The 22,467-nt window shown below is 36.8% G+C and overlaps 3 protein-coding genes and 1 long non-coding RNA gene across 4 annotated transcripts; all 4 read right to left on the bottom strand.

Moving 5' to 3' along the window:
• Positions 1–853: 853 nt before the first annotated feature.
• On the bottom strand, positions 854–3,174 carry LOC141826063 (putative trehalose-phosphate phosphatase 6). Its single transcript, XM_074713317.1, has 10 exons — positions 2,746–3,174; positions 2,524–2,664; positions 2,373–2,444; positions 2,185–2,283; positions 2,033–2,086; positions 1,843–1,944; positions 1,600–1,747; positions 1,441–1,511; positions 1,264–1,356; positions 854–1,161 (listed from the first exon to the last, which is right to left on the bottom strand). Exons 1-10 carry the CDS (start codon positions 3,028–3,030, stop codon positions 1,105–1,107), a joined length of 1,122 nt encoding a protein of 373 aa, XP_074569418.1. The 5' UTR covers positions 3,031–3,174; the 3' UTR covers positions 854–1,104.
• A 6,878-nt stretch (positions 3,175–10,052) lies between these two features.
• LOC141827587 (uncharacterized) lies at positions 10,053–11,294 on the bottom strand. Its single transcript, XR_012601697.1, has 3 exons — positions 11,023–11,294; positions 10,578–10,672; positions 10,053–10,483 (listed from the first exon to the last, which is right to left on the bottom strand). It is a non-coding gene; the product is annotated as an uncharacterized LOC141827587 (long non-coding RNA).
• A 2,488-nt stretch (positions 11,295–13,782) lies between these two features.
• Positions 13,783–16,265, bottom strand: LOC141827164 (pyridoxine/pyridoxamine 5'-phosphate oxidase 1, chloroplastic-like). Its single transcript, XM_074714414.1, has 4 exons — positions 16,098–16,265; positions 15,927–15,965; positions 15,102–15,269; positions 13,783–13,869 (listed from the first exon to the last, which is right to left on the bottom strand). Exons 1-4 carry the CDS (start codon positions 16,263–16,265, stop codon positions 13,819–13,821), a joined length of 426 nt encoding a protein of 141 aa, XP_074570515.1. The 3' UTR covers positions 13,783–13,818.
• Positions 16,266–18,973: 2,708 nt separating this feature from the next.
• LOC141827983 (cyclin-D3-1-like) lies at positions 18,974–20,449 on the bottom strand. Its single transcript, XM_074715331.1, has 6 exons — positions 20,135–20,449; positions 19,954–20,040; positions 19,774–19,872; positions 19,484–19,685; positions 19,296–19,417; positions 18,974–19,210 (listed from the first exon to the last, which is right to left on the bottom strand). Exons 1-6 carry the CDS (start codon positions 20,447–20,449, stop codon positions 18,974–18,976), a joined length of 1,062 nt encoding a protein of 353 aa, XP_074571432.1.
• Between the last annotated feature and the right edge of the window lie 2,018 nt (positions 20,450–22,467).

Genomic DNA, 22,467 nt, shown 5'->3' on the forward strand with positions numbered 1-22,467 from the left:
TCTTCTTTTATTATTCAAGCTTGGGCGTAGTACCACCGGAGCAGGCGACATGTCTTAACTGCGAAGACATGCAGCATGAGCATCGTTCTCATGAAGGTGCAGTGTGTGTGTGCGTTCGCGTGTTGCATTCCCTGATGCATTGCACCTGTTTGATTGAGGGCTTTGGAGATGCCCCGGCCCCCAATTATTTGAGCCCCCCAATTAATGGCTCCTCGCTTTCACTGCATGCATCAATCATGGTCCGGTTCCAGAGGCCACCGCCACCTTTCCACGCCTGAAATGGCTGGCAACTAAAGAGATCAGAGCTTAGTGTATATAATTGATGGATGATCAAGGGGGGGCATTGCGAGCCCCATGAGTGGATTCCAACTCCTTCCTCAACTCAACCGAACAATACTTTTCGCCTGGTTTTGGTCACACTGTTTCCTTTTCATGGTTGGAAGTTAATGGTGATTATTGTTGTCGTTGTTCCTCCCAAGAGAGTAGCAGAATTAGTATCAAACCTTTTGTCCTTGCTCCTTCACGAGCATGGCCGCATCACAGCTTTTGATGTAAAGTTGAAGTACCATGGGAAACTGCAATTGTTGGACCAAGTCTACTCCTGCTTATTGTTTTGCACCTCGTTTTGGCAAGCAAGGGGTGAACCATTTCTGAGCATCTACAACACTTTAAATCGAGGATCTTTCGATCCCATAATAATGTTGCCCCAAGTCAATTATATATATATATATATAAGCTTTTAGATGAAATCTCTATTGCTTTTGCTTACCAAGTCTAGTAGTTAATAGTTATTCAACAAGATTCGTTAGATATGATCTGATACAACTCCTCATATAAAGTCCAACATATCAGGAAGAATCATCCTTCATAATTTACATTAAAAAGGGAGATCTGGTGAAGGCCAGACAATACATAGGCGGAACATTTTGCAAGATTTCTAGGTACGAACATACTCATATCTTGCACATATTAGTAGTTACAGTTCTTGGCAGGACAAAGAAATAGAAGTGGTAGACGATTAAACTGAGGTGATAACATCCTCATAATTAAGATCATAAAAGTGTTTGTCATCTAGTGTTTTTCCCCAGCTAACATTAACTCTGATCATTCCTTCAAGTGGAGCTTCTTCCATGCGACGAGCCGACGCAAAAACTTGTTAACCTGCAAATGAATTCAGAGAGATGGCATTAGCAAGTTCAATTGTAACTCATGTCATGTCAGGAGGTTACTCTAAAGCATGAGTTGATTGATTGCAAAGCTCACCTCAGATGGTTCTTGAAGAGAGTAGGATGCATTTGTTTCCTTTGCAGACTTAGAAACAAGGATCCCTACACCCTGTCCTCTTTCACACAATACCTGAGATTAGTACAACCTGGTGAGTATGACTTGGTTAACAGAAATTCAAAAGGTTAAGCAGGACAGAACACGATAAATGAATACCTTGAAAGCATCTTCATCGGTGCGGTCGTCTCCTATGTACACTGGAAACACATTCTTGTAATTCACAAAGCCTACCAACAAAGATAATACCGATGTAAGTGAGCATCAAGTCGATGAATGCTGCTATTCTAGATGAGATTCTTGCTTCATCTTAATTACCTATTGACTCTAACAAGAATTCAAGAGCCTTCCCCTTGTCCCATTCGATACTCGGCCGAATCTCCAACACCTTTCTTCCTACTGTGAGCCGGAGTTCTGGGTAGTCACTGAGCACTGAACGGACTAGTTCAGACAATGAGTTCCATATCTGCAAATAATTCAGTAAGAAATATGATTTGTTGTCGACTATGAATGAGACATTTCAAGCTTGTTATGAACCATATGAAGAGTTTTTCTTATGACCTTTTGCTCGACGCATCGGTAGTGAACTGATAAAGTGAACGTGTTGTTTTCAACTCTGGATCCTTGGATGAACTTTGTCTTCTCTACCAGTGCTTTATACACCTTTAAGCAAGGAGATGAAATGATCAGCACAGCTCAGTACGAGTAGAATTAAACTGTTAATTGAAACAAAAACACATTGTTCTTGTACCTCATCCATCATAGGAAGGAACTCGCTGGCTGGTTGAAACAAAACAGGGTTGGCCTACATACATCCACAGAGCACAAGCAGGGATCAGTAAACTGTCGAGGCCGAGGGCAATAAAAAAATGGTAGTGTTTGAGTGCAGAGGTAGAGACAGACCTTTGATTTTGTATGCTTGGTGCTTTTGCTAGGACCTTTTATGTCCATGCCGTGGCTCCCAGCATAGTACAACTCCTTCAATCGTACAAAATTAAACACCTAAACATGCATTCGGGTGAGTTCATGAGAAACAGAGTCATACTGACTTCAACCTTGGGCATGTGAAGATAAGACAAGGAAGCTCTCACCTTGTTCCTGCATCTGCCACTCACGATGGCGGTTGGGAAATGCCTTGCCACATCTCGAACGGCCTCCCTCATCTGAATTCAGGCTTTGATTAACACGCAATTTGGATTTTCATGGAAAGCATTTTGAAAAAAAAAAATTGTGAGGACTCACCGGCTCCGACATGAAGGCACGGTCGGGATCGTCGACGATAGGGGACAGAGTGCCGTCGTAGTCGAGGAACATCACCATCTGCTTCCCCTTCAACGCCGCGACGAAGTCGTCGAAGTTGCTCAGCGCCGACGGGTGCTGCGTCTGCGGCCCACAATTCCCGCCAAATGAGCACCATTACCACAAAATGAAAGCAAAACAGTTTGGGAGCAAAGCTTTAATTACCAGCCAGTCCTTGTACTCGGCGTCGTCGGCGATAGCCAAGGAGGAGGCGGAGGCCTCCTTCGGGTGGGTGGGGGAGGAGGCTAGCATGGAGTCGACCAATGTGCTGGACCTCCCGCTGGCCACGTCGAGCTGGCTCAGGAACCGCTTGTTGTAGCCGGCGCGGTGGAGGCCGAGGCTGGAGGATCGCGGCGGCGGGAAGGAAGGAAGGTGGGCGGGCGGTTCCGCCATCGCCACCGCTGCGGGGATGGCGATCTCCTCGGGGACGATGGCACTCTGCTTCACCATGATCTCTCGCGATCGATATCACGCAACTCTGTTTCTGCCCTGCACCTACCGCCGAAAAAGAAAGAAAGCAGGAACAGAAATCGATGACAGGAGCCGATCTGTGCGTGGTCGGGCGATGTTCTTCGATTTCTCTCCTCGTGGGTAGAAGCGCAGGGAGGGAGCAACAGGAGAACTTGGAACGAGGAGTGCTGCCATTGGCGGGGATTTTATAAAGGCTCGGGAGTTGCATGGGAGCCGAGCCGAAGAAATGACACGCGTGCATTTCGCCCGACCCCTCCCCCACCAAATCACCAGTGAAAAAGCCAACCCGGCGGGGCCCATCCGCATGGGATCCACGTCAGATATCGAAAACGCACCCGCGCACTTGCTTGCGATTCCCTGTTCGAGATGGGACAGCTGATCCCTTCCGGACCCCTGGCTCTAATTGCCGACTGTTCACTGAAAGTTAATTAATTAATTAATTAAATTAATTAATTAATTAATGTCTTTCCTTCTTTGTTTGATCTGGAGCTGTGGGCTGGTGGGGAAACCATGAATTTAGGGTTTAGCTACAGCTTGGACGCATGTATGACTTTGGGATTGCTCACTATAAAAATTAACATTAAATGTCAATGTTTAGTGTTAAGAAATGCATGTTAAGAAAGTACTTTTATATCATTTTTTTATAAAAAAAAAGTATCCGTGGCAAATGGCATTAATTTCCTGGAAAGTTCGATCTTGATTATTATATTACAGTAGTCTACAACAGTTCATCATTCATCATATATATGTTTCTTTCATCGACTAAAATGTTCTAGGTTTGACGATATAATTCCACTTTTTGAAGCGTGTGGAACTGTGCATGCATGTGTCTAGAATCCAACAAATTAATGAGAAATTAATTCGACACACCAAAAAGTTCTCGAGGCTTCATTTCCATGCTCTTGCATCGTATATACGTGGTCACGGTCATAGTCAAAAAGCTAAGAAAATATATATAACTTAATTGGAACGTTTGTTTCTTAACTCGAAAGAAAACTAAAAGATGAAAGTGATTGTCTCTACATTAAAAATATTAGTCGAATGAAGATGCACTGCAACAACATGAATGCAAGCTTTGCACGTTTAAGAGCTTCTTTTGACTATTAATTAATTACAAGAAGTTGGATACTGTCTCTTAATTTATGAGAGAATTGAAAGGGTACACTGGAGGAAAGCCTTAGGCAATTGCACTGCACGACCTTTTGCTGCATTTATCGTCAACATCGACTGGCTCTCGGACAAATTCTGGTCGGTGCATTTAGTGAACCATTTGGCATTTGCATACGTTTGGAATTGATCACTGAGCTATTATTTTACGTCTATCGTCAACATATATGCTCGTCGTCGTCTGACACATGCATGCATGCATGCATGTTTCAAAAGTTAACGTCAACTTAATTAACAGCGTGTCCGTAATACCAACCGTGCCGATCGAAGTATTATTTTACGTAAAAATTAATTTAAAGTATTGCTTTTTATTTAATTTATTTTGTAATAAAATATTCTCAACATAATTTTATTTCGGGACTCAACCAATATAACTTACGCGTTTAATTTAAACAAATTCATATCGTAAAAAGAAAAATAAGAATATTTATAAAATTACTATATGAAATGAGATGTAAATTTGAATATAAAGATGTAATTAGTAATTAGGAGATATGGTACAATACCAAATTTAAACTACAATTACTATTGAATACGTACATTTATATATGTTTTCAAACTAACTTAACAATAAAAAATGATTGTATATGCATGCACTTTGAAGTCTTGTTGTATGTCAATCATGTTTTGATAATGACCAAGGATAATTTAATCATACGCATATTAGTTTTAATCAAAATTGATACTTAAATCTAATAGGTTTAACTTGTCGTCAGAACTACTATATAACTATTTTTTTTAGTTATTTGATCATTTTAAAAACGTAGTTTGAACTCCAATGACCACTTAAATTGTATTTTATATATTTAATTTAAAATTTGGAAAAAATAATGCTACAGTGGTTCTAAATAAAAACTATTATGTGCTCATATATTTTAAAGTTATTTGATCATTTTAAAAATGATTGAATTTCAATAACTTCTAAAAGTGTATCTATATATTTAGATTTTGAATTTTAAAAAATAAATGGTCATTTAACAATTTTAGTTTATAAAAATTTTACATAGTAATATTTGGATTGTTTATGTCACTTTGAAAGTAAGAATAGACTCCAAATACCTCATAAATATTTTATAATATTTAGATGAATCATCCTTTTGCCTTCTTTTTTTTTAAACACACTCCATTGATATCCCAGAAAAAATGGAAGCTACTTAGATTTTTGCCCAATTATTTGTTCTCAATTATAAGAGGGGAGCTAACTTAGTAACCACGCAACTTAATTAATTAACTACTTAATGAATACATTAATTTTAAACAACTCCATAAACCACATTCGCATCCACGTTAGCTCGTTGAAATTGTCAAAGCTACTTAAGAATATGGAACGGACAACTTCACCATTTTTTTGTTTTATTAGGAATTAACTAAGATTTTGTCGAGAGAGAAGTTACAAGTAGGATTAAATTAAGCAAGAGCATCTTGTTGTGAGCCCTCATGATTATTTAAAAGAAAGTATTTGTATTTCCAACTCAGACTCACGTGCCTTTAATTTACAGTCAAAATATTATTATAATATTTGTATACTTTGCAATTTAAAATAAAAAATATACAAAAAGTATACAAGCCTTTTTTTTCTAGAAACATATATTAATTAAATATTTTCTTAAACAATTCAGCCACGAGAAGACACGTACCGAAACCCAACACCGGCGAGTCTCGAGGCCGGCGCGCCAAGTAGACATGCGTCGTGGGGCCCAGACACCGGATCCAAGGCCATGGTCGGTGACCTTTTCTTCGTGGGCCCCGCCGATGTCAGGTGGATTTATCGTCTTCCTCGTGGGGTCGCCTTCCGCCTATTAATTAATCCCAACGGCCGACTGGTACTAACGCAACTACCGGCCCTGTGGTTGGCGAAACCGAGGAAGAAAGGGAGGGGCCCCACCGGAGACTCCGCAGTTTGACCAATGGAAAGGAGGGGTGCAGCGGGGAGCCACGTGGTGTGATCGCCCACCGACTCAGACGCACGCGGATTTGAGATCGCCGTCGCCTGCGGGGCCCACTAATTTGGTTGTTCGGTCGGTTTGCTATCTGCCTTTTAACTGCCAAAATTTAGTTGATTAGAAGTTGGAATCCAGCAGGACAGGTAGGCGCATTCAAGGCCATATTTTCGAAAACAATTTCAGATTTATCTTCGGTGTATAATTAAATTGTTTACGATGAAACAGACTTATAAAAGAGGATAAAAATTTAAATCTCGATGAAGCCGAGCAATATCTTCTTCCGTCGTAACCAACTACAGTTTCTCTCGATTTATCTCCTCACAAATAGTCATAAAATCGATTGTGAGAAACTGTTGGGATGACGGATTTTACTTTTTTATATAAGAAAATAACTTTAGATTTTAATAAAACAAAAAAAATCCCAATCGACTTTGGGAAATTAAAAAGTGCCACGCTCTCAAGGTGAGAGGGAAATTAATAAATTTTTAATAGCGGATCGAATGATTTTATAAGATCCCAACCAACTTTGGGTGTCAATAATGGGAGTTTAATGATGAGGGTGCAAGCTTTAATTATTGGATACGTGTTGATCATTAGAAGAGAAGCTTTTTTCCCCAAACTCTTCTCTTATTCTCGCAAGCATTTCTTTTTTACTATTGATCAAAAGGTGCATCTAAAATTATCGAATTCTCAAAAAAAAAAAAAAAAAACTTACCTCACTTTCAAAATGTTTAACTGACTTATTATCTTTTTCTAAAAGTATCCTAGTCACAATTCAATAAGAATTAATTTTATGATTTGAATGCATATAAATCTCTCCTTTTTTTCTCTAGTGTTGGTTTTCTTACTATCACGATAAAATAAAATAAAAACTTAATTATATTATCAAAGAATTGATAATTCGAATTCATTTTTAAAATTTAATTATTAAATTCAAGATAATACTCTAAATTTATCTATTCTTAATTTTAATTTTAATACTTTAATAAAAAATAAAAAGAAGTAAAAAGAAGGTTACGTTAATAAAAAAAATTATAATATTTTTTAATATCTAATTACAAAAGAATAAAAAAGATAAAATAAATTAATAAAAATAAAATTTTAATTATTTTATTAAAGATTTTTATTAAAAATTATTAATGATCTTACAACTCTAAAATTTATATTAAATTAATATTTTAACACCATTATGGTGCTAATTTCCAAATTTCTAGCACCACAATGTGTTATGTTAGATTTTTAAATTCAGTATCATATTCGAATCTAATTATATGACACACTGTGGTGTTATATTTGAAAATTCATGTTAAATTTTGATTTAATTAAATTAGAAGTTTTAAAATCAAAATCAAAATCAAATTGAATTATTTAAAATAATTATTTTGAAAAAAAAATCTAAAATAACTAAACTGAAATTTTGAATCCGATCAATTTTTTCGATTTAATCAAATTTTTACTCAATCCTAATAGTGTTGATTTTGAAAATAATATCAACACTACTATGATGTTGATTTTTTCGAAATCACCATCACAGTATTCATCAATTGGTACATAATCATAAATTTAGTTTAAGAGGTTTAGGATGAGAGTTGCACACACCATATCTATCTTTTTCACACTCAATTCTTTCTTGATAATATAATTAAATTTTTATTTTTAGTTTTTTATCTTGATCAGTTTAGTTTAAGAAAAATGAGCACATAAGGTGAAAAGAGAAGAGAGGAGAGATATTTATGTGGGATGCCCTTGATAATATAATAGGAAACATATGCTTTTTTTTTGAGAATTTTGAAAATGGGATGCCTTTGGTCAATTGCCGTTTATTTTTACTCTGTAAAGTAGGTTTGGTGAACTTTAACATAGAATGAAAAGGAACGATTTGATTTGGCCTAACTATTAAATGGAATATTGGAATGCATCTTTCTAGATTGGAATAATTAATTTCAATTTCTGTACGTAAACCATTCACTTAAAATCTATAATCCTCTTTAATTATATATAATTTTCCCACAGTAGTGTACAAAACTAGAGTATGATCATGCATGATCTTGATAACAAAACATTACTATCTCATAATTATGCCAACTGAAAACTCAATCAATGGAAGGAGATCATCATCATTAGATTAAAAGAACTGATGATAACCACTATAATCAGTACTGCTCGTGCATGCGTTGAGATCAAATCCAATCCATGTAATAATTGCATGGTTTTGCATGACATGACGTGAGTTCCATCACGCATGCAGGGCTCTTGCACGAGCTAGCTAGATAGCTAGCTGCTGATTCTCACATCTTTTTGATCATATCGATCCTCCTCTTTATATCACAAACGAACTTATGCAGAAAAGAAAAGAGCTCTCAGCATCTATATATATATGTATCTGCACATTGCTGACGCATGCAATGCATCAGTCGATGCCCTTTCACGTAGTTGCATGCCGTGCCCATGCGTTAGCTATAGCTCAGGTATCAATCCACATTCTGCTGCTCTGTGCTTTTCTCCACCATTATCATGCACTTCGTTTCGACAAGACACTCATGTCCTTTTGGATGCTTCAGGCTCAAACACGCACTTGACGTTAAGCCATTAAGGTATATATCTTCATTAAACTTTAAATTTATAATTAGTGGGATTAAGTATATATATATATAATCCAGGCATGCATGCTAGTTGCTTAACTGCATGGGCAACTAATTAAACTAATTTTGGAATTAAGAGTTGGATTCTTTGCTACTTCAAAGAGATTCATTGGTTCAATTAGAACGCATGCGGTTAAAAGATCGATACGTACAAGCTATAAAAAAACGTGACTGATTCAATTTTCTTGATGAACAAAGATCAGAAGGTGGAATATTTCTATGAGAAGAATCTCTTTGAAATTAAATTACGTTCTAGCTAGTGAAACAAATCTTTGAATGTAATATGAATAGAATCTCCAACTGAAATTTCTGCGTGCGTGCCCTACTTCATTATATATATTCTTTATTCTACATTTGAACACATGCAACACATCTAATTCGCGTCTTGATCGTACGTTGTGTTTTCTGCAAAAAGAGAGAAAAAATAAAGATCTTTAATTAGATGAATTCTTAAGAAAAGAAACTACGCAACCATTTACTAATTTCACAATTACTTAACAATCTAAACCTGCGTAGAATCTTTTACTAGTGGATTGACAGTCTCTCAGAAATTGCATGCATGCTTTGGAATCTTGGCATTTTCGCAGGAACTTGAACACCACGATAGATAAATGTTCAGATTCCTGTCGCTGCCAGTCTCCAGTCAAAATCAGTTGTCATTGTTGTAGCTAGGTTCTTCCTCTTTAATTATGCTCACTCTAGATCTTCCATATCTATATCTATATTTCAATAATTAGCACGTAAGACTTAGTAGTAAAGCATGGGGATGCATCTCGCATGACATGTATTATTAATTCAACGATGGATCATCGATGAAGGGTGAAGAATTAGTTAGGTAGCATGAAGAAGACAAGTTGAGATGGTGGTTGAAATTAAGTCACAGAGCATTTGGCTTTAGTTTTTATTTTTACTTTTTTTTTGTTCTTTGCATCCATCAGTAGTACTGGCTGAAAGCCATGCAGTAGAATAAATTCCTGTGTTGAATGTTGACTGTTGCTCATTGTGAGCATGGGGTTGGCAGGAGCATCTAATGTGCTTCGGTTCCGGATGCATGAATGAAACAGAAGCAGCATGAGCAATTCTAACTTTTTGCCAAATTATATATGGCATTTATTGTTCTTGCACTTTTTTTTTAATGTAAGGATTTGAAGTCGATGAGAACATACAAAGTGTTTGGAGAGAAGCCCACTGGATCAGTCAGGTTGTATATGGGGATCCATATGGATGTAAGATAATAGTGAGACCTTGATAATTTCATCCATCTTTATAGTTGAACCAAAGGTATTGAAAATTAACAGACAAATCTCGCTTTTGAGAGTTCATGCCCATACAAGCAGAATCACTGGTAAATTGATGACATGCTGCATCATTGGCAGCACAATGTAACTAGAGAAACAAGCCATTTGATAAACAAGACCACATTATTAAGGGACAAAGTTTAGTTTACTATCTCTACGTGATGGAATTATGTCCTATTTGGTCAACACTGAATTATGAGGCTTTTGGTCGAAGTGACATGGGCTCTGTGAGCTGGTGATCTTTCTTTTTCTTGACGCATGCACAACAGCCTGGTTCTTTTGATATTACAGGGAGGGCAATAGAACAAACTCTAGTCATGGAGATAGCCTTTCACTACGCCACACTTCATTTCCATTTACTATCCCAAGACAATACTGAAGCCTGCAAAATACAACGAATTAGGCCAAGAAAACTTCAAAACAATCACATTTGCAAAAATATTTTAAGGTCCGTCCCTATTTGAAGATGGACCTACCGATCATGAAGACGAGAAGGTTGACCTGCCAAAATTCAAACCAGGTTGATTTCAGTCTGTAGTCTCACCAAAAATCTGGTAACGGTATCACACTTCTGTAGGAGAAAAATGTATATATGATCCATATAGCTTGAGGTGATTCGAGCCTCTTAATAGTAAAAACTATACGTGTAATTATATTTCTATAAAGAAATAACAGAGGATTATTTTTCCCAAAGAAACATTCCTCCATCAGAGTTGAGCAAGTGAATTCTGACAAACACCTAAAGCAAACAGATAAAACTTAAATAAAATGAAAAAATTTTATAACAACTTAGTGCCTTCTCCAATCAAGTATGATAAAACATCATACTAGAAGCAAATGCAATGAAAGGGCATCGTGTCCCAAAATAAAAAAGTATGTTTTTAGTGTGAAAGAGAAGAATTTAGGACGGGAAAAACTAACCTGTTATACTAACCCATCAGCATATCTTTCCTATAGTTCCTTGTGGACTTCATAAAGCACATGCCTTCCAGCTATCACGGTACTCCGATGAATATGAATAAAAGTATCTCCTTTATTGCAATCTTTCTTTTTAATACTCTACATGGAAACAGATTAAGATAACCATATCCGACCTGCTTGCTGACAATTGCTCCAAGTTGACTTTGTCGAGGACGACTATGGAAATATTTCTCAGATTCCTCCCTAGAAACCTTTTCCACAGTTCCTTCAACTCTAATTTGCAAATATGATAAAGTGCATAAGTATAGTCTGGAGTAGCAAAAGTTAAAACAGCACATTTACACAAACTGACAAATCCAGCATTTGTGTGGATTTGAGTTGAAGTTAAACGTGACATAAACAGGTTGACCTTTTATAACTCACAAAAAATCAGGTCAAGTTAGGTCATAAACGGGTCAACACGCTTATGACTCATATTTAATTAATTGTTTAGCAGTAATCTATATAGGTTATAAATATATAATCTAATAAGTTATAAAATATAATATATATTATAACATATTATATTTTAGGTTTTTGTGTAATTTAAAATAATTAGTACAATGTTTATATTTGAAGTTTGTTTAAATTTGTTAAACATATTGTGCCATTCTATCCATTTATAACCCGTTTAACTACAGTGGTCGTGTCACATGATCCATTTATGGCCAGTCTAGCCCGTTTAGCTAAACTGGGTCATAAATGGGTCACAACCTGTTTAGTTAAAATGGGCCATAAACTGGCCATGTGTTGGCCAAAGATTTTGACCCCTATACTAAATAGACCAGATTTGGATTGAGGTTAAATGGGTTATGGATCAATGAAATATGACTCATTTGGATTGAGGTTAAACGGGTCATGGGTCAACCAAATAATGAAGTGTGCCCTCTTTTTTAAACATAAATGTTTACTTCTCAAACTTAAAGGGTCCTAACATGGAGCTACAGAATCCTTACATTCATACTACAGGCTACTGACTGCAGTAAGTACATGACAAGCCATGAATCTCAACTACTTGAAGTCAGTTACATTGCTCTTATCTTGCCATTGGACTCTTCAAATATGGTTAAGATCCATAAAATTTTTAACACTGTTTTATCTCCATTGTGGTTAGTATATATGGTCTCCAAGTATTGACTAAAAATACAGTTACTGAAAAGCAAGAACCAGATACACAACAATAACAATTCAAATCCCATCTCTCAAGCAATAAATTGAAGTCTATCTTATTTTGTCAAGTATTGAAGTTATCTTAAGAAAAAAAATCAGAAAAATAGAGAATTATGCCTTTCAATTTATTTACAAATGATTCGTCAAGGTAACATCTGTGGTACTCAAAGCATAACAGACATTAATATATACAGAGATGAGAGCACAAACCAAAGTCCAAGGTAACATTAAATAAACTCCGTCGCTACTGACTTCATAGCAAACAGATCAAGAGGAGTATCATGTTTCTATTATTATCTTCCATAGAGCTCCAAGCATAATTGAGAGCTCAAACCAAGGTAATATTAAAAAAACTCAATTACTATCGACTTTGAGATGGCACACAAACTAAGAGATGCACCAATATCATATTATTGCTGGAAAGAAAAACATGGGCAGCATTTTTCAGACATGAGCTAAAAACACTTTGAGCAATGCCTGCTAGACTAATCAAAAGTGATATCATTATAGCTCATACATCAACCAAAGATAGGTACATAACCAAATGAAATTTGGATTAGCAGTTACAGTACACTTTTTTAAATGAATAATAAACTATTAGTTATGGATAGGCAACCTGAAATGTTTTGGTGGTTAAAATGTTAAAACCAAAAGCTTCCTGTTGATAACTCACCATATTGGAAGCACCAATCGATAACCACTAAATATTGAATTTTAAGTCATCAATAAGCTTCAGAAGAGTTACTTAAAGATAACTAACTACACAAAAGCATGCTTGTCAGCTCCTTTTAGATGGACCATCCTAGAAGAACTGCAGAGGACATAATTTTTGTGATATGAGAACATGAGTTACCAAGTTATAAACCTGAACTCCAAAAAATATAAACAATCAAAAGGTACACACAGTTTTCCTTCGTGACTACAAGTAGACAAGGTCATAGCATTTGGCTCCCGCAAACCAGCAGTGACTACTTCATCAAACCATTTATGGAACTAGTGCGCAGTGCCACAGTAGTATATCAGTGAGACAATGAAAGGACAATACATTGCTGGTTCATAATGTCAAATAAATTTAAGATCTATGACAACTTTGAAAAAAAGCAAGAAATGCATACCTGTTCTATAGGATCAGATAGCAATTGGTCCTCGAGAAGTTCAGAAGAAGTATAGTTTCTCTAAGTGATGCAATGTCGACAGATGGTTTCCCAATTCTTACATACATTGAGGTGCCAGGGTATTGGGGAAGATGGAGCTTGTACTTCTCAGTAATGGATGAAGGAACAAATCTACCACCAAGAAAATGGTGAGGGCCAACAAACTTTTTGGCACATAGCTTGGGTGCAGTCAATGAAACCTAGATATAAACAGTTATTCAGATGCAAATTAAAATCTTTGATATCAGACCCATTCGTATGCATTTCGCCATCAAATACTATCATGCATAAAACAACTGAAATTCTAAGAGAGTAACCAGTATGTCTGGTTCAAGGCCTTCGCTGGTGATGTCACCTTCCTCAATGTGCCAACTGGAAGGAATATCAATCGAAACAACTGGTAGTGATCTCTCAATTGCACAGTTGACACGCCTTAATGAAACAAGCCTCTGAATAAGATCATCAAAAGGTGGCCTTGGATGGCCTATGTAGTAATGTAGACAATGAGCTACTGTTAGCATCTGAAACAGAGTAGTTTACCATAACAAACTCATGTATCTATTAGTTTCAAACAATATATAATTGCATAAGAATTCAGTCAAGATCTTGGTCACAGAAATGTGTTTTGAGTGAGACAAAGGCACCATAAATATAGGTTCCAAGAGAAGGATATCTCAGACATTCTTGGATTGAATTTATTATAACAAAATTTAAGCCATCTGACTAGCAAAATGTTCTAGAATTAGTGATTAATCATGACATACCTATTATCTTATCCATTTGTTATAGAAAAAAAGAGAGAGAGAGAAGAGACTAGGGCCATGAAAGTGAATTAACTGAAATTGGCTCGGTCATTATAGAGTTGTAACATTATCATAATTTCTTTGACCATAACAAATGATAGAATCAGTTTTGTCCTTACCAGTTGATGCAAGGATAATGTTTTGGGCATATATTTCAAAAATAGCACGGTCAATGATACTGCAGAGTGAAGATCAAGGAGTAGTATAGCAAAGAAAAATAGTAATTTAAAATTTCCTTGTATCATGTCAGTGACCTAGAGAAGCATAAAGCTTCAGTCATATTGCAAGTATCTGTTTTAGATGCTTCTATCATTTGTTTGACATTTTCTCCTTCCCGACTACACATAGGAAGGTCACATAAAATATCTTGTACAATTTGACACCTAAAAGAGAGATAAAGAAAGCTGTCTTGACCCACAGTCATGGATCTGTCAGTGCCAATTAGCAAGACTTGCAAAACGTCAATAATGATTTTAAAACAAGGGGAGGAATAAAAATATGCTAGATTGTAGAGTGCTTTGGCCAAGCCAAATTGCAGCATGATGTTAAAGTATCGTAGGTACATTTGTTTGTTACACATCAGCGACTTGTCCCTGGCGAAATGGAAAACATACCAAGCTCTAATGTCAATATGACAACAAAAGTGAAAACATGCCTCCCACATCATCATGTTGACTTTCTCCACTTATTTTCAAACACAAACTAGTGTGAGTGTCCAAAGAGATGGTTATCTTACCATGAAATGAGAATCCAAACATCGCATCAACAATGAGGTCAAAACTGTGTTAAATTCTGGTGTAAGTCATCGACTGACAAAAAAGGAATAGATAATGATTCTAGCTGCCACATGGCATAAGGTAGTTAGTGACTCTAATCAGTTGAGAACAGCATGTAAAACAGTAATGAACTATACCTGAGTAACAAGGCCATCATACAGTGCCTTTGGTGTACGTTTAGGGTAACATATACAGGGCTGATATCCAAAATGTTGCAAGTGACGAGCAGCTACTAGGCCATCACCACCATTATTTCCTGGACCACCTATTACAAGAATGCGACTATATTCACTTGATTTATATACCTACAAAAGCATTTAGCTTCATAAGCATTTTGTTACACCCTTCTTCTATAATAACCAGGAATTATAAACAATAAGGTACAGAATGATAGACCATGATATCATTCATTCACACGTGATCAAAATTAATAAACACCCTTTAAAAAGATTAAGATTTACAGACAAAGAATTACAATAACTTAAGCATATTTTTAGAATCTATTTAATAAGCACACTCTAAGAAGATTAAGATTTGGAGACTAAGAGTTGTGATAAGTTTAGAATTATAAAATATATTCATAACATTTGATGATAGATCAAATCAGGTTAAAGAAAACTCAAAGAAAATGAAGCTGATGACATTTAAGGCGTGAATGATATTCCTATTGAAGCTTAGACGAGGTAAGTTATTAAACAAAATTAAATGAATAATGTATCACGCAAGGCCAAAATTTTAAGTATTATAAAGCACGGTATTTTGTGTATTAGGAATAACACAAAATATGAAGTTACTTATGTTATTTGGCAAATGAAGGTAAACTATTCCGAGTAAAATAAAAGAGTTTTCAGCAGCGAAGATCCAATGCATAGACATAAATAATAAATAGTTTTATCAGCGTAAATAGCACAAGCACTTCAATAAAAAAAACGCTGTCTTAATCATGGAACAGGAAAAATTACCTCTGCTATTTCCGTGGCCACGCTCAATCCAGCCAATTCCTAGCAATAAAATACAACTCATAAGAAAATCAACAGACGAGGTTCGATAAGAAAGGGAGAACAGGAAAGAGCGGGACGATTCGGACCATCAACTGATCGACGCTGATACAAGCGGTCCTCCATAGGGCTTACCGAATAAGAGACGACGCTGTAGTTAGGGGGAGGGACGGACGCCGCACGATGGGTTACCGGCCCTCTTCTAGAGCCGCCGAACGGAATGACAGGGCAAAGTGGCAACGGGCTGCGCAGGATGTTTATGAAAGAATTGCGACGGCGGCGGGAGCTTCGGCGACGGAGCATTAGAAGAGCGTAGGAGTGAAGAGGAGTGAAGAGAGGAGGAGAAAAAGGGCAGAGCGCGCGGCGACTAGAAGTTAGTTGGGCTCCATTTCTCCTTGGCCCATCCAAGTCCAAGTCAACCTTCTTATGAGAATTTTCTAATTTAAAATTTCAAAAAAAAATCATATTCAAATGTCTATATCTATATATATTTTTAAAACTCTAAACATTTGACTTTTTCTAATAAGCTTCATGTAGCTTTGAATGTTTGATCTATGATTCACTTTATCCATTTAGCTCAATTGGCCCAATTAAATTTTCCTAGTTTGGCCCAATTGATGTATCATATGATATAGTATTTTGTTATATTGTCATGATTATACTAATTAACTTGACTAGTAGCTTAGTCTACTTAAATTTGTTTATTTAAGTTGTTCCGTTTGATTAGATCAAATAAGTCGAATTGCTCAACTCAATCTATTCCTCAATCAACTACTAGCTGTTGGGATACAATCAAAGTCTCACATTAAAAATATATGAATTTTTTTTGAGATTATAAAATAGAGATATCTAACAGTGGACTTTTGAATAAAGCCAAATACAATCATGAGGGTGTAAGCTCAAAGTGGACAATATCATACCGTTTTAGAAATATATATGGATTTCATTAGATCTAACAATAGTATCAGAGAATGGTCTATGTGGTGCCATGTGAGGTATGGATTTCATCGGATCTAACAGTGATATCAGAACATGATCTATGTGGTATCATATGGGGGCTCACACAAAGGAATGATTGGAGACTCCTAAAAAACTCAAAAATAAAACCATGAGGATGTGGGCTCAAAGTGGACAATATCATATCATGTTGAAGATATATATGGGTAAGAAATGATTGGGGGCTTCTAGAAAGTTCAAAAATAAAATTTTGAGGATGTGGACTCAAAGTGGATAATATCATATCGTTTTAGAGATATATATAGATTCCATCTGTTCTAACACTATCTTTTTCATTTTAATATTGAGTGTCTTAGCCTAGTTGATTTGTTGACTTGTCCGATTCGCTTGATCCGCTCTACTCAACTTACATGGCTCGTTTAACTTGTCCCTACTTGTATGGTCCATTCCACATGGCCAATTTACTAACTTAGTCGATTCAATCGCCAGGGCAATCAACTGGCCCTTTGCCTGGCTGCCTTGACTAAAGCAGGAATCAGCAGCATCCTCCTAAGTCCGTTCTCACGGTTGTGTCGGCTGTTGAACACCATTAAGCTACTCACGAGGCATTAACTCAGTCTCCCACCCATCCACTGTCTTTCTCCTCCATTTCCTTCCTTAGCCACCCACCCATCATCCTCCTCTATTTTTGTCCTTATCTTCAGACATAAAGAATCGACAACATCTCTGATTCACACACTACTCACCATTAATTTGCCTTAGTCTTCTTTAACCTCACTATTGTCTCCTTTCTCGATATAATTTCATTGCTCTCTTGTCCTCAATCACTTCATATCCAAGAGACTCTGCGAGCTAATTTTGTTTTTACTTCTAATTTTACTAGATTTTGGCGACTAGCACTGCAACTGGGCGTCAAGATGCTCGTTAGTGTCTGAGCCAAGTAGCTATGCATTAGTTGTTGTTGTGCGTGACTTCCATAATAGTTTTGTTGGTCCCTGAAGAAAATGGTTGACAATCTATTTGTATTATAGTCTAGATACCAGACAAAGACTTAATAATAAATGTGGGAGTTTTGTGCCAACCTGGAGTCCAGATGAAGCATCACCTCAGTACAAGTGAATGATTAGCTCTTGGTTCTTTCCTCACTTCCATTGGCCAGAAAGATGATGTTTCTTTGCTAGATTTACCATTGATTAATTATAATATGTTCAAATCTCTGCTACTCACTTGAAGTGTGGAAAGAGGTTGTAGATGGTGGCATCAGACTGCAGTAGATTTGCAAGAGATAAGACCATTAGAGATTCAGCTCTATTTTACAGATCAAAGGCTGTTTAATTTCTTTGTAATTAATAACTGAAAGAAAACGTGTTATCATATTGGTTGACACAGGCTCAATGCCAGAACAACTGCAGGTAATGGGCATTGCAAATGGCAATGGACCACCAATCCTATTACTTAAATGAAACTGATGAATCCATGTCTTCTTTAACCTCATGCCTGTTGCTGCAAAGCTTAATGCCTGTTGCCTGCTTAACAAACTGGCAACTTAATTTTTTAGGGAAGCCAAGCCGTTTGGCTATTGTCCACAGGTATCTCATTGGATTTTTCTAGTTTGATTTCATCTCTGTTTAGGAGAAGGGATATTCCTTTCAACACTAATCAGTTTAGTCAAGCAGTGGAAGAACATAACCAAAGATGCAAATACAAGAGGAATAATCAGATACAAGCAGCAGCAACTGAATTTTCTACATAAATGAACCTGCTTTTGTTGCTCATTAGTGCTCTTGAATAGGATCTTTAGATGGCAAATGATTGACCATTGCAAAAGATGAAAATCACATCTATTTTGAATTTTATTAGTGGTGTCTGATAAGGTTCACTCTATCAAATCATGAATTTAAAATCCACACGAGTTTATTCCCATTCACTCTACAAAATTTCAGCAAAACACTTATTTTGGCTCATCCTGCCACATTAAGCTCTTCGGGCAAACTTAATTAATCTGACATAACTACTAAGCAGGTGAAAACAGTACAAATGAAGACACTTTTCTCTCATGAACTTATGGATCTGTTTAATTTCATCTTCTTGGCTGTGGAAGAAGTAGCATGAGAATGGTTACCAAGTGAGCTAACTGTAGTATCATCACTTTTATAGCTCACACATGCAACATCCAGAACCCCAGCTGGGCTCTTTGGCACGGCAGAAACTGATGGAGTTTTGTTATTGTATGCCTTATTCTTCATCAAGTTCATCTCTTGAATCACTCCATGACATCTTAATACCTTTTCCTGAATTCATTGAACAAAACCATTAATAAATTTGGATATAAACAGATTATCTGAATAAGTGTGGAACACTGGAGAATAATCTCACATTATCTACATGTATCCAGCAAGCTAAAGTATTGTCAATATCCAGAGTATGGTAAGCTTCCAGTGCTGACAGTGCCACTGCTGCAGCAATTTCAGAAGGCTTGAATCCCAGGAAATCAATGCCTGCAGTTAATTGTTAGTCAAATCCCTGCTAGGCTTGCTATATTGCATATCAAATGAGTTACCAACCTTTAACAGTGCTCATAATGAGGTCCACAGAGGAAGAAACTATTGAGCTATCCGGGCATTTGCCATCGTTTAATTTATACAAGAAGTAATCAATGAATGAAAAAGGTGTCACGACATGCATCCTCCAATTAAGGGTGCTAAGAACTAGAAGTTCCATTCTCTGTATAGTCCTGGCTTCAAATATGTATTTTGCCTCGCCAACCTGCTTGTTCACAGATACAGTTAACCAATGAGTAACTAAATATTGAGGTCCAAGATTATCAAAACTGGTTTTCGTTTTCTTCCTGAACCTGCAAGTCCAGAGATGAAGGCACTTCCATTTCCTCTGCCTTGGCAGCAAGAGATAAGCAGGCCACTGATAGCAACTGTGTCATCCAAGCCTTGTCTATCTGAAGCCACAGTCACACAAACATGGCACTGTGAGAAAAATCAAAATTTTCTTCAATGAATACGTGACTTAGTTTTCTTACCGAGAATTCATACGAGGAGAAGAATCGATCCAAGTAATTTATAGATAAATAGGCGCTCAGAGGTCCAAAATTGTAATGTGCATGGACCTGTTCATTTAGAAGAAAAAGAATGCATAGTGTTCGAATTGATCGATCTGTCAGGATCATAAATGAGGGAAAATGAAGAAGAATGTTGCCCTACCTTCTGAATCCAGTCAATGGCATCACTTCTGAGAGCTAGGTCTAGTTGCCCACCCAACAGCCTCTCGGCATAGTCACCGGGTAGCAGATGCTGGGACTCCCTCTCGATCAGCAAAGCAATGCATTCCTCCGAAGGCAAAGAGAAATCCCTCCACATTTTCCCATAAAAATCGAACCTTTCGTCGGGAGATCGGCAAAGGTTCCGCTTTGGGGGTTCTCTATGGAAGTCCTGCTTTTCCTCGCCAAGCCCCAGGACGCTATTGCTGTCCTCTGGGCAGAGTAAGAAGGAGGAAGCATACTTGTAGCTGACACCCATTGGAACCGGATGAAAGGCTGAATCTTTCTTTTGTTTCTCCTCAGAATACCCTCTTAATTTGGATATAGAAACAGTGAGGCCGAACTGAACAAGATGGAAGAAATCACGACGGAAGAAGCTGGGAGAAGCTCGGCCGGGGTTTATATAGGGGAGTGGCTTTGACCTGCAGCAGTGGCATAGTAACAGAACTGGTGAAGAAGAAGAGTGACTGTGGGTTAGGGAGTGGTTAGAATTTTTACCTTCAAACTTTTGCTACTCTATCGCTTGCCCCCTCTAGTTTTGCTTCATCGCTTTCCTCATAGGCAATTATATAAAGTCAAGCCATTTGATCCCTTGGTAATATTAGGAAGCAGAGAGGAGAGGGAAAACAATCGTCTTCGTGGTAAATCAGTTTCACTGACCAACGTTTCGTCTATCTTTTTCAATTGCATGAGATGAACAGCAGATTTTTGTACAAAACTGCACCTTGTTGGAGGAGCTGCAGAAGAGAAGAGAAGAGAAGCGTACGTGGAGCAGCGCCTGCGCCACCATCGATTAATTAATTACTTAAGTTAATCGATTTTATATCGATTGGATTAATTAATTAACTTAAAAATTAATTAATTAAGTTATAATTATATCGATTGGATTTATTTAATTTTAATGATAAAATTCGATGGATTTAGTTGATTATAAAAAATTAATTTATTTGATTTTGAATACTCAATTCACTTCAACTGGAATACTCAGAGTCAGAGTTGGGCTGCGCGTCCCTATAGTAGCTGCCCGGCCCACAAGCCCTTGTTCTCGCAGCTCAGCCTCCGCTGCTTGTCTGTTAAAATTAGGGTTGGTTCGGTACGGTATACCGAATTTTGTATACGATATCGTATACTGTACCGAAAATTTCGGTATAAAAAAATCTATACCGTTACCATACCGAAATTCCGGTATATCGAATTTTCGGTATTTTCGGTATACCGAAATACCGAAATACCGAATTTTCAGTATATTACACCGAAAATATTGAAAATTTTGGTATACTGATAATTTCGGTATGGTATTATGCCGAAAATGTTGCTATACCGAAATACCGAATAATAATAATTGCGTACCGTTACCGATACCGAAAATTTCGGTACGGTATAATACCGTACCGAATTTTTCGGTATACCGAAATTTTCGGTATACCGAAATTTTTGATATGGACGGTAAATATCAGTATGGTATGTGCGGTATACCGAAAATTCAGTATTTTTTCCCACCCCTAGTTAAAATGAGACAAAATGCTTGAGCATTTGATCGAGTTTGAGATGATAGGATAAAATTGCCGAGTTGGTTATCACGAAGCAGAATTGTAAAAAAGGATAAGAGTTCGAATCTCAGTGAAGTCGGATAATATCCTCCTCCATCATAATTAACTATAATTTTTTAAATTTATTTCCTTACAGATGATCGTGGAACCGATCGTTGGGGAGCGGATTCTATCTTTTTGCAAAAGATAAAGTTTATAGAATAGAATATGCAAAATAAAGGTAAAATTTTGCAAATTAGTCGATTCTACGAGGAAGAACACAAGTCAAAGAGCTCGATGAGGTTTCTTTGATCTCATGATGGAGCCTCAAAATAGTAAAATAGAAAGAAATGATAAAAAAACTGTGATAAATCATGAAATCAAACTATGAATTAATGGTTCTGAACTATAAATTATAATTATTTTGGACGGTTAAGATTAAAAATCGATATGTTAGGAACTGTCGAATTGATAATTTCAAACCGTTGAACCATCTGTTTTGAACTGTCAAACCGTTTGTTTCGAACCATTGAACCGTCGCTTTCAAACTATGATCGGATCTAATCCAAACATGGCCAAAGTGGATTGCGCTTTCTACCGGAGAAAAGACGTCATTAGAAGTTAAAGCGTGAATGCACTGTGAATAGAGAAAAAAAGTATAAGGCTATGCAAAATATAAATATGAAGTGTTTTGGCAGCATTTGAGCAATTAAGTGCCAAAAGAACTGTCTCCAACTTAAAATTAATG

The sequence above is a fragment of the Curcuma longa genome, chromosome 4 (assembly GCF_044706935.1).
Source record: "Curcuma longa cultivar G26 ecotype Majalengka, Jawa Barat chromosome 4, ITB_CL_G26_1.1, whole genome shotgun sequence".
Lineage (NCBI taxonomy): Eukaryota > Viridiplantae > Streptophyta > Magnoliopsida > Zingiberales > Zingiberaceae > Curcuma > Curcuma longa.